The sequence below is a fragment of the Ursus americanus genome, chromosome 16 (assembly GCF_024610735.1).
Source record: "Ursus americanus isolate L20-20 chromosome 16, mUrsAme1.1.p, whole genome shotgun sequence".
Classification (NCBI taxonomy): domain Eukaryota; kingdom Metazoa; phylum Chordata; class Mammalia; order Carnivora; family Ursidae; genus Ursus; species Ursus americanus.
This window is the reverse complement of record NC_142142.1, coordinates 40,918,445-40,934,020: the sequence shown is the minus strand read 5'-3', so window position 1 is coordinate 40,934,020 and position 15,576 is coordinate 40,918,445. Positions and strand designations below refer to the sequence as shown.

The 15,576-nt window shown below is 42.3% G+C and overlaps 1 protein-coding gene across 4 annotated transcripts in view; it reads right to left on the bottom strand.

Moving 5' to 3' along the window:
* ETS1 (ETS proto-oncogene 1, transcription factor) overlaps window positions 1-12,059 on the bottom strand; it is a 128,700-nt gene extending 116,641 nt beyond the window's left edge. For 3 of the 4 annotated variants that reach the window (XM_045783771.2, XM_087868287.1, XM_045783773.2), the window contains exon 1: window positions 11,937-12,059. In XM_045783771.2, coding sequence (XP_045639727.2) covers window positions 11,937-12,059 — 123 coding nt within the window. Of the gene's footprint in view, window positions 1-11,925 lie in introns of all 4 variants that reach the window. The other variant, XM_045783772.2, reaches the window with a different exon arrangement.
* Window positions 12,060-15,576: the final 3,517 nt, after the last annotated feature.

Below are 15,576 nucleotides of genomic sequence, written 5' to 3'. Positions count from 1 at the left end.
ACTTCCCTGGGCACTGAGCATGAAATAAGAAAAAGGTACGTACAACATAGGTCAATGAGGACTGGTCCTGACCATATATGGTGAAGATAGTCTCAATGAATTCAATGTTCCCTTCCTACCAAAACAGTCCTTACCTTTAATCTTGAAATAGGACATGAAAGTCCTAATGAATCGCCATCAATCTATACATCCCCACTTAAAAGTTTTTGATCTATTCATGGACGAGACTTACAAGTTAACAACATGGAGTGTGTCATCCTGAGAATGGATTAACAATGATCAGATTCCCTAGGGTACATTTGGTCTTCCCTTCAGGGCCCTGCAGGGCAACCTATACCTTTGGGAAATGTCAGGTACGGGAGCACTGTTTGTGCTGGCCATTCGGCCCTCCGATGTCCTCTGAAAAAGTCCCATGGACCCCCTGAGTCATCACAGACCTCAACCCTTCATGCAACAAGCACAGTGAAGGCATCCTTTGTTAGAAACTTGCTTATCCATTCAGTAAATAGTTCCTACATGCCTGCTATGTGCTAAGCACTGTTCTGGGCATTTGGGACCCACTTGGTCCCAAAGATCCCCGACCTCGTGGACCTTACATTCTCTCTGACTCACTGACGCTGAGAAAGACAGTCTCTATCTCCAGGCAGTGGAGAAGACAGACTTACATATGACTATAATATAATGTGATGAGTAGTTTACCAACAACATAGGAAAAAAAAAAAAAGCAGTCAGAAGTGACTGCGTGAGGGGGAATGGGAAATCGTGGCAGATCGCAGTGTGAGGTGTGACCACGTGGCCATATGAATCATCCCTATACTCCCACAAGCAGCAAAGACCCTTCCTGTTCTGAATTCCTGTTTTGTTTATATATTTATAAGAAAAAGGACTTTTGCAAGTGGCAGCCTTGTCCTGAAGCCCAGCTCAAGGGCATCAAGAGTTTCAATCGGCCAGCCAGACAACACTCTCCGGAGCAACATAGCTTAGGGAAAGGTTCAGTGGAAATATGTTTTCTCTTTCCAACTGACAGAGTGAGGGAGGAAACCTATGGCCCCACATATGGCGTATTCAGTGCGGGGCTGTGTTCCTGCGGCTAGGTTAGATGAATGACACTTCCCTTGGGGAAAAGCCCTTCGCCCAGGGAGGAAGCTGGAAAGAGGGAGTTGCCAGGGCACTCAAGGGCTCTCATCTCAGGAAATAACTCTGGGACAGAAATGGATGACTGCTGTATTATTTTTTGGAGAAAGAAAAAAAGAACTCACCCTTTTTCCACTTGTAGATTGTGACACAGAACAGCTGCTTGGGACATAAACCCTTTCAGGAAAAGCAAAAGGAGTGTCTGGGTGATACTTTTTTTTTTTTTTCTGACATGTTGGCCAAAGAGAATTCCCTCCCACATAACATTAAACATCAGCTGGACCAACTTTTTTTTTTTTTTTTTGGTCTTGGCATTATACACGTTTATTACCTAAATACAAAACAACTGTGTGATGTAAGATTTACTCCCTAGCCTAGAAGCATCCATAGGCCTGTCAGAACGTAGAAACAACATGAACACCTGATAACAGAGTTGTGAAGAATGGAGCTCATTTTTCTCGAAGGGGACCAGCAATGGCCGAGTAGCAGATGAATGTGTCCGAGGTGGCCTCCAGGGGCAGTGCTCCCATCTCTCGGGCCTCATGCTCCCCACAGACCACTGAGCCTCTGCTCCTGTATCGTGGAACTTCTGTTCCCTAAGCTACTGGGACCAGTCCTCGCGTCCCTGCCCTTCTCATGTGATGACCTCTGATAGAAATGCCCCCTTGTCCTCCTGCTTCTCAGTCATCTACCCGCTTCTCCTCTGGCCTTGAGGCTCCGCTCGGGAGCTCTCGCAGCCAGGAAGCCCTGCTGCCCTACCCCGCACCCCAGCCCAGGCTAGCTGCCCTCGCGCAGTGCTCCCCGTGTGTTTCTGTCACTGTGCGGAGCACACGGGTCTGTAAACATCTGTTTCTATTTGCCTCTCCCACTCAACTCTGAGCTGTTTGAAGGCAGGCACTATGCCTTTTTCATCTTCGTATCTCCAGACTTTAAGACAGGCTAGGGGGCATAAGAGAATTCTTTTTTTTTTTTTTTTTTAATTAGCGAATGAAAGAACGACTTGGTCTCACGGGACACAAAATGTGAAGTGCATCAGATGTTATTTGATTCTCAAATCGGAGAATCTGAATAGATTGCAGATCCAAATAAAGATCCACTTGAAATAATGGGTGTGGGGGTGTGGGGGTATCTGGGTGGCTCAATCGGTCGAGTGTTGGAATCTTGAATTCGGCTCAGGTCCTCATGATCTTGGGGTTTTGTGATTGGGCCCTGGGAGTCGGGGCTCCCGGCTCAGCGGAGGCTGCTTCCCCTCTCCCCGTCTCTCTGTCCCTCTCCCCCCGCCCCTTGCACACACACTCTCTCTCTCTCTCTTAAAAAAACAAATCTTTGAAAAGAAAGAAAGAGAAGAAGAAGAAGAAGAAGAAGAAGAAGAAGAAGAAGAAAAAGAAAGAAAGAAAGAAAGAAAGAAAGAAAGAAAGAAAGAAAGAAAGAAAGAAAGGGATGCCCAGGTGGCTCAGTCGGTTAAGCATCTGACTTTGGCTCAGCTCATGATCCCAGGATCCTGGGATTAGGCTCCCTGTTCAGCGGAGTCTGCTTCTCCCTCTCCCTCCATTGCTCCCCCTGCTTGTGTTCTCCCTCTCTCTCTCAATCTGTCAAATAAATAAATAAAATCTTAAAAAAAAAAAAAGAAAGAATAGGTTTGTTGCGTGATCCATTTCTAAGCGATCACTATCACTGTCGCCTTATCACAGAAGCGTTTTCCACCACCCCATATGACACTTAGCTGCTTGTTGATCGTCTCAGCACCTCTTACCCCATTAGAACTTAAGGAGTTCCTCTGCATCTTCATCTGTACCCCAGGCCCCACACCAGCGCTGATAGGAGACGGCACACAGATACTTGCTGGCTCTAGGAGTTAAGTTAGAAAACGTGTACGCGCCCTTTAACTCACTTAAGCCCCTTTCTTTTTTCAGATGAGGAGAAAGACACAGGCAATGCTGCAAACCAGCCAGGCTGAGATCGGACTCCAGGTCTTCAGCCTCCTTCTCCTGGGCTTCTCTCTCTCCTCACTCTGCTCAATTTTCCGATAAAAATGCTCAATCCGTGCAGAGGACAAAAAAGACAACCATTTGGTTTATGTGGTGTATCTGTCCAGTAACGGACTTTGAACAGTTTTCTGTAGGACTCTGGGGAGAGCTCTAGTCTTCGTAGAGCGTGCTACCCACGGACCGCATCTGGATCTTTCCACCCTCCGCAAGCCTAGTGACTGGGGCTGACCTGCAGGCTGAGCTGCCTTTCACCCAGAACCGTCCAGGGCAGGGTGAGGGATGCCCGGAGGAGGGTGGGGAGTAGCCGGGGTCTGTCAGACCAAGGCAGCAGGAGTAAGAAATCCCAAAGAGACGAGGCCTTCGTGAAGGCTGAATCCAGTTCACATCAACTCTGCCCCTGCTTGGCTGCATTTCTACACCAGCCCTGTGACATCAGTGTTTTTCATTTTGGGCTATGTGCTCTTCAAGGAAACACTATGCCTTTAGGGAAATAGCAAACTACACTTAAATGCTTTTTTTTTTCTTTTGAAAATGATTGTTTTTGGCAAAATAATATGTATTTATTGAAGAAATTACAATAAAAACACAGAAATGTCTAAAATGAATGCCAAGATCACCCGGAATCCGACCATCTAGGGGTAATTGTACTAATACTCTGTTCAGCGTTCCTCTGGGTCTTTTTAATGTGTCTTTCCAAATGTAGATATAATATATACATATGATCGTAATTTTACCTTCATGATAGAATTCTCTGCATGTTATTGTGTTATCTGCTTTTTCCATTGACACTTGACATCATGCTATGAACCTTTTTATACATCAAGAAATATAACTCTACATTCCCGAGTTTATGGCTGTCGAGTATTGTAATCTATGTATGCATTATGCTTTTCTTAATGAGTCTCTTATTACTGTATAATTAATTTGTCCCCAATCCCTTGTCATGCTAAAAGTCCCTAAATATTTTCTCTTGTCATTCAATACCTGCAAGTGGTATTGTTGGGACAAGGAATGTGTACAAACTGCCTTCCATAATAGAGAAGCCAAAATTATGCAGCCACCAATAATGGCATCGTGTTCTAACTTTGACCTTACCCTCTAGTCTTCCTGTTAACTTCATAGGTCAGGAATCATGGCCACAATCTATGGTAGGTATAAAGATGGCACATGGAGGATTCAACTTTGGAATAAAGTATGACATATAGATAATGTAGATAATTTGCTATGCAAAAGTTAAATAGATTTGCAACTAGGATTTCTCCTAATATCAAGAATTTAGGATTCTCATTCATTTGTATTAAAAAGACACCCTTTTGGCCTAGAATGCAGCAGAAAAAGAATTTGACTTCCAAAAGGACTACCCATTCAAAGAAAAATGACAGAACCTTTGCCAAACCAAAGACATTGCCATCCATGTCATCGAGGCAACACCTTGACTCTCCCATGAATAGTTGGAGCTTCCTTATGAATGCCATGAAAATCTGTTTTTAAAGACTCAGAGTGAGCATTACCTCTTTTGGGAAGCTTTCCCTGAACCTCTTAGGCAGTTAGATGGACACCCTCGACCCTCCTCCATGGGACTCACTATAACAATATGCCTAGTTTGGTATTTGGTATTTGGTTCAGAGTACTTCCTGTATAGATGTCTGTTTCTGCTCCTGAATCCTGAGTTGCTTAAGAGTACGGGCTGCCTTTTTATATGCTACATAGTAGATAAGCAACACGTTCATTGACCGAATGAAAGAACCTGTCCATGAAATAGAGTTAGAACGTGCAACAGTATGTCTCACGTATATCCAAGAAAGTGAAGATATCTCAAAAAAAACAAGATCTGTTACCCGTGATGATGTCCGTCCATATGCAAGACTAAGGTTAGACTTCTTTAATGTTAACTACAAGCAGAATCATATTTTTCTTTTTTTTAAGATTTTATTTATTTATTTGAAAGAGAGTGAGCAAGAGAACAGGAGTGAGGGGTGATGGGGGGAGGCAGAAGCAGACTCCCCACTGAGCAGGAAGCCAGACACAGGGCTCCATCCAGGGACTCCAGGATCATGACCTCAGCCAAAGGCAGATGCTTAACCAACTGAGCCACCCAGGTGCCCCAGAATCATATTTTTCTCTAAACTACTGAATGTGCCGGATTGGCAAGTTTATCTATTGTATCGTTTTTTTCTCTTAACTCTCATGAGTAGTTCATTGGTATTTTTCCAGTCGTTTTAGTAGATCTCTCCTTTGATCTGGCAAAAGCTAGCAAGTTCAATTCCCCCAAGAACTCAAATTTAAGCGTAGTTAGATAGTTTCCCAAGGAAACGTTGCAGTTGTAATAAGGAGAAAAGAGAAATGGTTCGAAGAATTGGAGATGGTTTCTCTTCCTTGCTCCTAAATCTTTAAGAACTTCGTTTTCTTGACCGGGTATTTTAACATTACAGTAGTAAACATTCCTTCTTATTTTAAGTGGCCAACCCTGACCCATAAAGGCAGTGCTCTGATTGACGTGCTGTTGCCTTCTGTGTCTCACACTAAACGCGCCACCTTCCCTAACTTCACAAAGCAGCCCCTCAGCGTACAGCTCACATCCCAGTCTCTTCTCCCCCGCTTCACTGATAATTCGTACTCCAAGCCTAACTTGACTAGAGGCATGAACATGACTCATAGCCATCTCCTATTTCTCTAAACCACCCCCATCTCCTAACTCAGCATAATACTTTCGAGTTCTGTATGAATTGACATAGCTCAACCAATCTTTCTTGGAAGACTAAAAATACACTCACATTATCATACTATTACAAGAGTATATTGTTTTGCCCTTCCTCAAGGAGTCAGTCGTTAATATGTCCTGAAAAAGAGAGAGACTATAAGACGGTTTTAGTCTGCTGTACCATAGCAATTAGGAAATAAGGAGCGCCTCGTAGACTATTTTATGTTTCCTCCTCATGGAAACAAATCCTTCCCAGTCACACTGCTGGAATGGTATTGTGAACAGTGGGCAGAATGGAGTTGTTTCTCGTAAACATCAAGGGAATAGATTAAAACCTGTCTGCTCTTAAATGAGAGGCATTTTATGACCATGATGTCAATCCTGGTCTCTGAAACTTAGCAGAAGCTACCATTCTACTTTTTCTAGTCAATTGGGCTTCATGTGGGAGTGTCCTCAGGAAGACCGAAGGTAACATTCAGTACACTGTTTTACAGTAAAAGTGCCCACAGCCTCGTCTCCCAATGTCATTCCTCAAATCCTATATTTAACCATGAAATTTGGCCAATGATCGCAGTTGGCCACCATGCACATCGTAGTTATCTGTGAATAACTGAATAGATAAATTAAAATTGTTTTTTACTAAGAAACTAGAAGCAAAAAAAGAGTAAGCTAGAGAAATGACTTGAAGTACTCTAGTTCACAATGACGGATATAGCGGAGGTCATGGTATATGAGATTCTTGGCCAAGTCAAATCCAAAGAAGATCTGCAAGACTAAAAATGTCACCTCTAACCCGGTGGATGCTGCCAAAGAAATCCCTAAAGAGCCTAGAATTTTAAATAATTACTTTTCAACTCACAGCGTGTGGAGCACGTTGGATATAATCTAGAATTTAGACATGGTTTTGGCTCTTAAGAAGCCCTCAACAAAACTGAAAGACATCATGAACAGAGGTAGATGCTAAGAGAACATGAAAGGGGAACAGGATAGATTTGAATAATGCCCTTTTCAAACTGAACCAACAGACACCAGCTGCCTTAGATCTCTCAAATTCAGCAAGCGACATCTTGGACTTTGTCCGATTGTGATTTTCATGGTGTTGTATCATTTGTTTTACTGCCCAAATTGTAAGGGTCAAATTTCTGAATATAATATTAAACAGCTTGCTGCCCTTCTGATTGAAAGAGGGATTTTGCAAATTCAGTCAATTTTGGCGTTGGAAAAGATCCATCACACCCACCATTTTTTTGTTTGAATATGCAGGGCTCAAAGAGGGTAAGCGTTGATCAACAATAAAGAGTTACAGACTGTGGGTGAACCCGCAGCTCCTTTCGGAACATATGGCCACAGGCGAGTTTCTTAACCTCGCCAAATCTTCGTTTCCTCAACTATAAATTGAAGGTAATAATACCCATCCTTTCAAGGATCCCTGAGGAGGGTTGGATAAAATAAACATGCTTAACAGAGTGCTTTACACATGATAAAACGGTCCACAAATAGTGGTTCTAACTTATTTCTCTTTTGTCACAGTGCCTGGTATTAGTAAGCACTCACACATTCATAGTTTTTTTTTTATTAATTATTATTTCCCATGCCCAAAGCAGTAGAGGCTCTTCAGTCAGGTATTAGAGCTAGAACCCAGATGGCCTAAATCCCTTGTCTCTTTTTCTAAAGGACTTGCATTTAAATAATCAGAAAAGGATTCCCTTCCATAAGCAGAGGTGGAGTAGGCATTAGTTAAGAATTTCGCTGGAGAAAAGAGCCACAATTTCTGTTGAATGGTAATCTATTTGTACCATTGTTATGCATAAAACCAAGAAGTAAGCATTTTTCTTCCAGGGAGGAGCAAACTCATTGAAAGACCGCTTGGCACAAAGGGGGCAATATTGTAACCTCTCGAGTTAAACCAACACCTTTTTGATATAAATGTCTATCTTCTGTGGAGTAACACTCTAGCGACTCATACAAACATGAGCAAGTAGTAAGCTCCTACAGAAAATACCGCAGGAGTTTTTGTTTGTTTGCGTTTTTCATTTTTTGTATGGTTTGGCTTTTTGTCTTTCCAGCCGCGCTTCCCCAACTGATTTGCATAGGAATCACCTGGGAATTGTAACAATGCAAAGCCCGAGTCAGCAGGTCCCAGGTACAGCCCGACAATCTGCATTTCCAACAAGATCCCACGTGATGCCGATGCTGCGGCTCAGAAGACCTCACCTGGGGGAGCAAGGAAGCGGCTGGGCAAACCTGGTTAAGTTCACGAGCGATTTCAACAAGGCGGGCGTCCAGGAGGCAGAGCCCACTGAGGACCAGGCAAGAAGACACCTGAGGCACAGGCTGAGCGGAGGTTTACATCTTAGCTACACTACAAGCCTGGCCAGGGGGACGTGCAGCTCAGGACCTGTCCGAGCCTCTCAAGCCACGTGCCCGACGATGGCCCCATCTGACAAGGATCCGTGCCTTTCCTGAGAGCCTGTGGTGTTAGTTCTTTAGCCTATGATGCCAAGAAACTGGCATCGCTGTTCTCTCCCCATTGACAGGAAGCCTTTTGGATTAAAGATCACTGGGGGCACCAAAAGATGATCAAGGAAAATAATCTGCATTCTATTTTTCACAATTTTAAACAACCTAAAACCTTTGGAAACTCTCTGATTTGTGGTTTTGCGACTTTTGATGCATCGGGGATGACTTAAGTTCAAAAAATTTAAATGCAAAGAAGGCTAAAATTCTGGGGGTTTCTATTTTTCCACATTGCTTGAAAATTTCTAGATTTTATTTCCCCCATTGAGAATATTTTCTTGATATCTTCCCTAAGAGGTTGCTTCTTGACTCTCGTTCTAGTAAGTACTATCCCAGCCTTCTCCTCTAAGTTCTTGAGACAGCAGCAGCCCTTGGATAACTGGAATAGCAAATCTATCCTCTTCTGTGAGAAACAAAATTGATCAGAAATAGATTTCACTCCCCGCTCTAGACATGTTTTCTTGCTATCTAAAGTCCCAAAACATTTAATGCGTAGACAGTGTCACATAGCTGAGCACTTACGTTGTTTTTTATTTTCAACCTCTTTTCAGTAAGATCTTGCGTTCTAAAATAAAATTATGTTCATTTTAGAAATGGAACTTCCATTATTATTCCTTCTGAATCTGTCATATCACCCAACACAAGGCTGGGGACAGCACAGAAATTCAATCGATATTTGCCACAAGAGACACTGGAGGAGAGAGATGCTGATCTGGTCAACTAGACCTTGTAACTTTCTACACAGTCAGTATCTCTCTGACAATGAATAGTTGATCCACAGATCCCCCTTTGGAAAAGAGGCCTATTCCACAGTATTCTCCCAAATAAGAGAAATCATGAGTCAACGCAGAAGAATCCAGCCTAAACTCATGTAAGTATCTGAAAGCTACGAAGCTTCCTTTGAGATCCAATGCCAGCCCCAAGATCTGGACTCACAGCCCCTTGGTTCTAATCAGGTACCGCCTCTAAATTGGTCATATTACCAAGCCTCAGTGTCTTCATCTGTTAAATGGGAATAACAAGAGTGTCTACCTCAAATACTTCGATGTGGGTTAAATGAAGTATTCTGTGCAAAGCCCTCAGCAAGGGCCCCAGAGCATTCTAAGTGCTCGATAAATATCAGGAATTATTATCCTCCGGCGGGTAAAGTGGAGGCAACCAGGTGTGATACCCAGAGAATCACCAAGATTAAAAGGTGGAGCTCCCTAAAGCTACATTTTCAGTAGAGCAGGGACAAGGGAGACGAAGAAACATAAAATGAGTTGTTTTCATATCTGAGTTCCTAGGATTGAATACTCACAAAATTTGCCTCCAATGGCACTGAATTGCTGCATACCACATTTAGTTTGCTCAAATACTAAATACTTTTTAATTTCCATATAGAAAGAAAGAAAGCAGGGGGTGGGGGGTGTGCCAGCTTCTGGGATGTAACCCTTTCTTCTGCTGCTTGATGCAGAAATGGGAATTTTCAATGGGTAATTAGAAAAGGAGAGATGCTGAGGAAAACAGATCTGTTCATCAATAAATAAAATCAGGAGGTCCGGCAGAATGGGAATTATTGGTGAGAAACTGGGTCATACACTGAGGCACTGGGTGTAATCAAAGAGAGGAACGTCAGGGCTAATCATTTGTTTCCCTACCATTTGTCCATCTTCCGCCTCACCCTCCCCTAGGGACCTGTACCCACAGCCCCAATTTGTTACAATATGACTTCAGACCATCCCTCAACAGGATTGGCACTTTTACTCTTTATGCGGTTTACTCCTATTCTCTTATCTTTCTGGAGTACGTGGGGCACAAATCATCATTCATATTTTAGGAACAGTCAGGTTAAATACCTGTTCTCAGTTACCGAGCCAAGCCTAATGGGACCCAAATGCACATGCACTTTCTCCACGGCCAAATCCAGCCCTGGCTCCAGTTCTGACCCTGCTCGCCTTTGAACTTGATTATAATCTGAGGCAGGCAATTGGCCCAGGCCCATGCTTTCTCAAGCAGTGCTCCAGGGTCATCGATGACCAGGTGTTGAAGGGTGACACCTTTTACCCACCTTCTTCCAGGCTCTACCCTTGGACCTCTTGGCACCTCTACCCATCAGCACGTCGGTGTAAGGAGCCTGGAAGGCGAAGATGCCCTGTCTGTAATCAGACTCCTGCCTCCCTCCTCCACAGCAGCGGAACGAGGACGGAAGAGGCTGTGAGGCTGCTTTGACTGTTTGTTTTTTCACTACTGAGTTGGCAAGGATAGACGTTGTTGATTCACAATTAGAAGCAGCATGCTTCTTCAAATATTAATATTAATAACTACAATACTGAACACATGAAAAGGGCTTTTCATCTTCAAAGCACTTTGCAGACATTAACTCATTAGCTGTCCCTTCCCTCCATTCAGGAACAACAGGTAAGTAAGGATCTCAACAGCAACAGTGGCCACCCCGAAAACCCTCCACGCATCGCCCCTGCCTGCAGAAGCGAAGGGTTTTCTCTTCAGATAAAAAGGAGACGGCGCAATCCAGAGCCACAACCAATGAAGAGTCAAAAGGTCAGTCATTTTACAAATCAAATGAACTGCCAGAAGTATTTTAGAATCTGTTTTTCCTGTTGTTTAGCCAATATCTGTCTTTTCAGTTGCCCAGCAATGGTATGAAAGAAGTGGGGAAATGGTTTAAAAAAAAAAAAAAAAACTACCCAAAAGGCAGTCAGGAAAAGCTACAAATGAATGCCTTGATCTCAATAACCCAGAATCTTGTCGAACAGTTCGTCCACGTATAACGTGACTTGAAAAGCTGGGGTCACAGGGGCTTGTTAACAGCGGATGAGAAGCCACGAAGTGGCATTGCAGGATAAAATCACCGAATGGAGGAAAATGGCCATCCACACCCCCCTCCTTCTGTACCAGCACCGCGGAAGCCCAGCTCCGTGCGGAGGAGAAGAAATACCCCCCTTGACTTTGAAACTCTCCCTGTCTCAGCTACAGCCCCCCAAACAGGTAGACTATTGGAGAACTCAGAGTCACAAAACCGGGAAAAGCACCCAAAAAATACCAAAAAACCCCAACGCAATCTGGCTAGTTTGGCTTGCAAGATTCAAACCTGTAGCAATTTCCTCTCTATAAAAATTCATTAAGCTGCTAGGCAAAAAAAAAAAAAAAGAAAGAAAGAAAGAAAGAAAAAAAAAAGGAAAGCAATAGGCTTGCTAGGAGTGAAAGAGAAAAAAAGGAATTTCTATGTTTAACTACAGCTTTATTTCTTTGGAACTGCTCCAATATGCGAGGAAAATTCAGAGTTTCTGACAAGTAATCTGCGAGTCTCGAAAACGTGTGTGATTTTGCTTTTATAAAGCAGGGAAAAGAGTGAAACACTCTTGATTTCAGACTATTTTAAGAATGTTAAGAAGTATTTTTGAAAATTGTTATTAAGTAATTGAATGGGAAATGTAGAAAAATGTGAAAAGAGAAAGAGAAAACCCGCCTGTATCCTGAAAGTCCCCATCAATTTACTGTTTAATTCCCCAGAATGAAACAAAAAAAAAAAAAAAAGCGGGGTGGGGGGGAAGGAAAATAGCAAAGTTTTCAGCAGAAACTCACACTTCACTTACTACTTTGCCGGAGAGCCTGGGTGAAGAAAAGGTCCTGAGTGAGCTTCCCTCAATGTCTGTGGTCTCTTTCCAACTACCTGCGGGAATCCTCCGCTCGTCGGCTAGAGAGGATGCAAAGACCATAATGTTTCTAATAGAGCTGCCTCCTTAAATTGGGGGGTGTGGTCAGGGCCAGGAAAGCTGGGGGGAAAAAAAGGCAGTGTGCCATGTAGCCCCTGACACCGCGGAGACAGCCACTAGGACAGGCTCTTTGGTCTAGGTGGAAAAGCAAATGTTATTACTGGCTGGGGTAACCCCAAATCACACCTTATTTTCTATCCTTCAAATTATCCTTCAAATATAACTCAGCCATGAATAGTATTGGGGAGGGAGATGAGCCAAAGGGAACCAGCTCAGTGGGATAAGATGTCTCATCCTCTTCTCAGGCATTAGATTTACTTTCTACTGAATATGTGAATATTCATGGATTCAATGGGGTCCCATTTCACCTAAGCCAGAGATCTGGAGAGGCAAAGCTTGCTCTAGAATCAGGTCCCAAACTGCTGTCAGAAAGCAGGATATCTACCAACCAGTCACTTGCTCAGGCTTTTTATTTATCTGTTAACCTGATGTGATATGTGAGATTTCCGAAGGAGAAGAAAATAATTATATGGAACGGAGCTGACCAAATAGAGCTTTGGAAATTCTTAAAAGTAAAGTTAAAAATACCCTATTCATATAAATCTGGTCTTAGGTGATGTCTAAAATAGATTAGTTTAGTGGCCCTGATTCTGGCGCAGCAATTAAAAGACAGAAATGTTCATATAGTTCCCATTTAGAGAAAATGTGAGCCATGTGAAAATCAGGCATTTGTTTTAGGTGAAAATATACAGCATTTTTTTAATTCACATATTCAGAACCACGGTAAGAATGTTACATTCATGTAATATCATTTCTATGAATACCATCATTTTGTTAGAGAATTTTTTTGAAAAGTCATTATTTGGCTGCTGAATTTAAGACTTTTATCCTAAAAGATTCTTTTTTTTTTTTTTTTGAGGAATACATGGGAGTTAGGATTTGTTGTGGTTGGCTCCTTTCCCCTTCTAATGAAGTCACAAATGCTCAACTTGGAAAGTCTATGAAAATCTAATAAATGTCACTCAGAGCCGCATGATCATTATCCTTCACTGTATAAAGCTAGCAATGAAGTTAAGACGGTGCTGTAATTAAAATGAGATTTTACTGCTCATCTTTTGCCTATGCACTTTAATATGGCTTTGAAGAAAGGAAGAGATCGTGCCATTGGTGCAGTTTTGTTTAATAAATGGCAGTGCCAGGCACTGTGTTAGACACTGAAAATTACAAATTTACACTGTCATGGGAAGATAGACATAAATCAACCTTTGCAATTCAGTGCGATGCAAGCTATTGAAAAAGCTCATGGTCAGGTCCATTAAACCAATTGCAACTAATTATAATTGTATTCACGATGTTTGCAAGAGATTTGAAAAAAATGCAGAGAAGACTTGGATTCTTGTCCTCCAAGGATATACAATGTGATTATTAAGAGGTTCTGGAGTTGGACGCTGTCTACATAAGAGTTCATACAGACAGCAACCCTTTAGGACCTTAGCTCCATCGTCTACCACTACCTGTCATGGTAAGAAAGAGCATAAGCTAGAAATCTGAATGGTGCCAAATAAGTCACCACGGTTGTAAGTTGCCTGGAGAATGCCCAAGAAAGCAGGAAGTGTTGTTTAAAATAGTATTTCATTCAGCATTAGATCGGTATCCACATGCAATAAATGAGTAAAGTTGGATCCTTATCTCACGCCATATACAAAAGTTAACTGAAAATGGATCAAAGACCTAAACATAAGAGCTGAAACTGTAAAATTCTTAAGAAAAAAACATAGGGGGAAACTTCATGACATTGGATTTGGCAATGATTTATTGGATAGGACACCAAAAGCCCAGGCAACAAAAGCAAAAATAGGTAAGTTTGGAATTCACCAAAATTAAAACCTTTTGTGCATCGAAGGACACTATTAACAAAGTGAAAATGCAGGGGCGCCTGGGTGGCACAGCGGTTAAGCGTCTGCCTTCGGCTCAGGGCGTGATCCCGGCGTTCTGGGATCGAGCCCCACATCAGGCTCCTCTGCTATGAGCCTGCTTCTTCCTCTCCCACTCCCTCTGCTTGTGTTCCCTCTCTCGCTGGCTGTCTCTCTCTCTGTCGAATAAATGAATAAAATCTTTAAAAAAAAAAAAAAGTGAAAATGCAGGGGCGCCTGGGTGGCACAGCGGTTAAGCGTATGCCTTCGGCTCAGGGCGTGATCCCGGCATTATGGGATCGAGCCCCACATCAGGTTCCTCCACTATGAGCCTGCTTCTTCCTCTCCCACTCCCCCTGCTTGTGTTCCCTCTCTCGCTGGCTGTTTCTATCTCTGTCAAATAAATAAATAAAATCTTTAAAAAAAAAAAAAGAAAGTGAAAATGCAACCCACAGAATGGAAGAAAATATTTGCAAATCCCTGATAAGGAATTAATATTCAGAATACCTAAGAACTCCAAACAAAACAAATAACTCCATTACAAAGTAACCTCATTACAAATAACCCCATTCCAGAATGGGTAAAGGATTTGAATAGACCTTTCAGCAAAGATATACAAATGACCAATAGGCACATGAAGAGATGGTCAACCTCACTCCTCATCAGGGAAATGTGAATCAAAATCACAATGAGATACCATTTCACACCTATTAGGATGGCTGTTCTCCAAAAAAACCAAACCAAAACAGTTCTAGAAAAGAACAAGCCTTGGTCAGGATGTGGAGACATTGGAACCCTTCCACAAATCCTGGTGAGAACATAAAACTGGTGTAGCCACTATGGAAAACAATATGGTGGTCCTCCTAAAATTAAACATAGGATCGTCATAGGATTCAGAATTCACTTCTAGGTGTATAGCCCAAAGAAAGGAAAGCAGGACTCCAGCAGATATCTGTACACCAACGTTCACTGTCGCATTATTGACAGTAGCCAAAATGTGGAAACCACGCACATGTCCATCAAGACACGAATGTATCAACACAATGTGGTAGATACGAACAATGGAATATTATTCAGCCTTAGAAAAATGCGATTCTGCAACTAATGAATCATCGAACTTTACATCAGAAACCAGGATGTACTGTATGGTGACTAACATAATTCAATAAAAAAAATTATTATTATGCACTGGAGGAGATAATGCTAAGTGAAATAAGCCAAGCAGAGAAAGACAACTATCATATGATTTCTTCTCATCTATGGAACATAAGAACTAGGATGATCGGTAGGGGAAGAAAGGGATAAAGAAAGGGGGGGTAATCAGAAGGGGGAATGAAACATGAGAGACTATGGACTATGAGAAACAAACTGAGGACTTCAGAGGGGAGGGGGGTGGGGGAATGGGATAGACCGGTGATGGGTAGTAAGGAGGGCACGTATTGCATGGTGCACTGGGTGTTATACGCAATCAATGAATCATCGAGCTTTACATCGGAAACCGGGGAGGTACTGTATGGTGACTAACATAATATAATAAAAAATCATTTAAAAAAAAACAAATAAATAAATAAAAATAAATAAATAAAATAAAAAAAGAAAAATGCGAT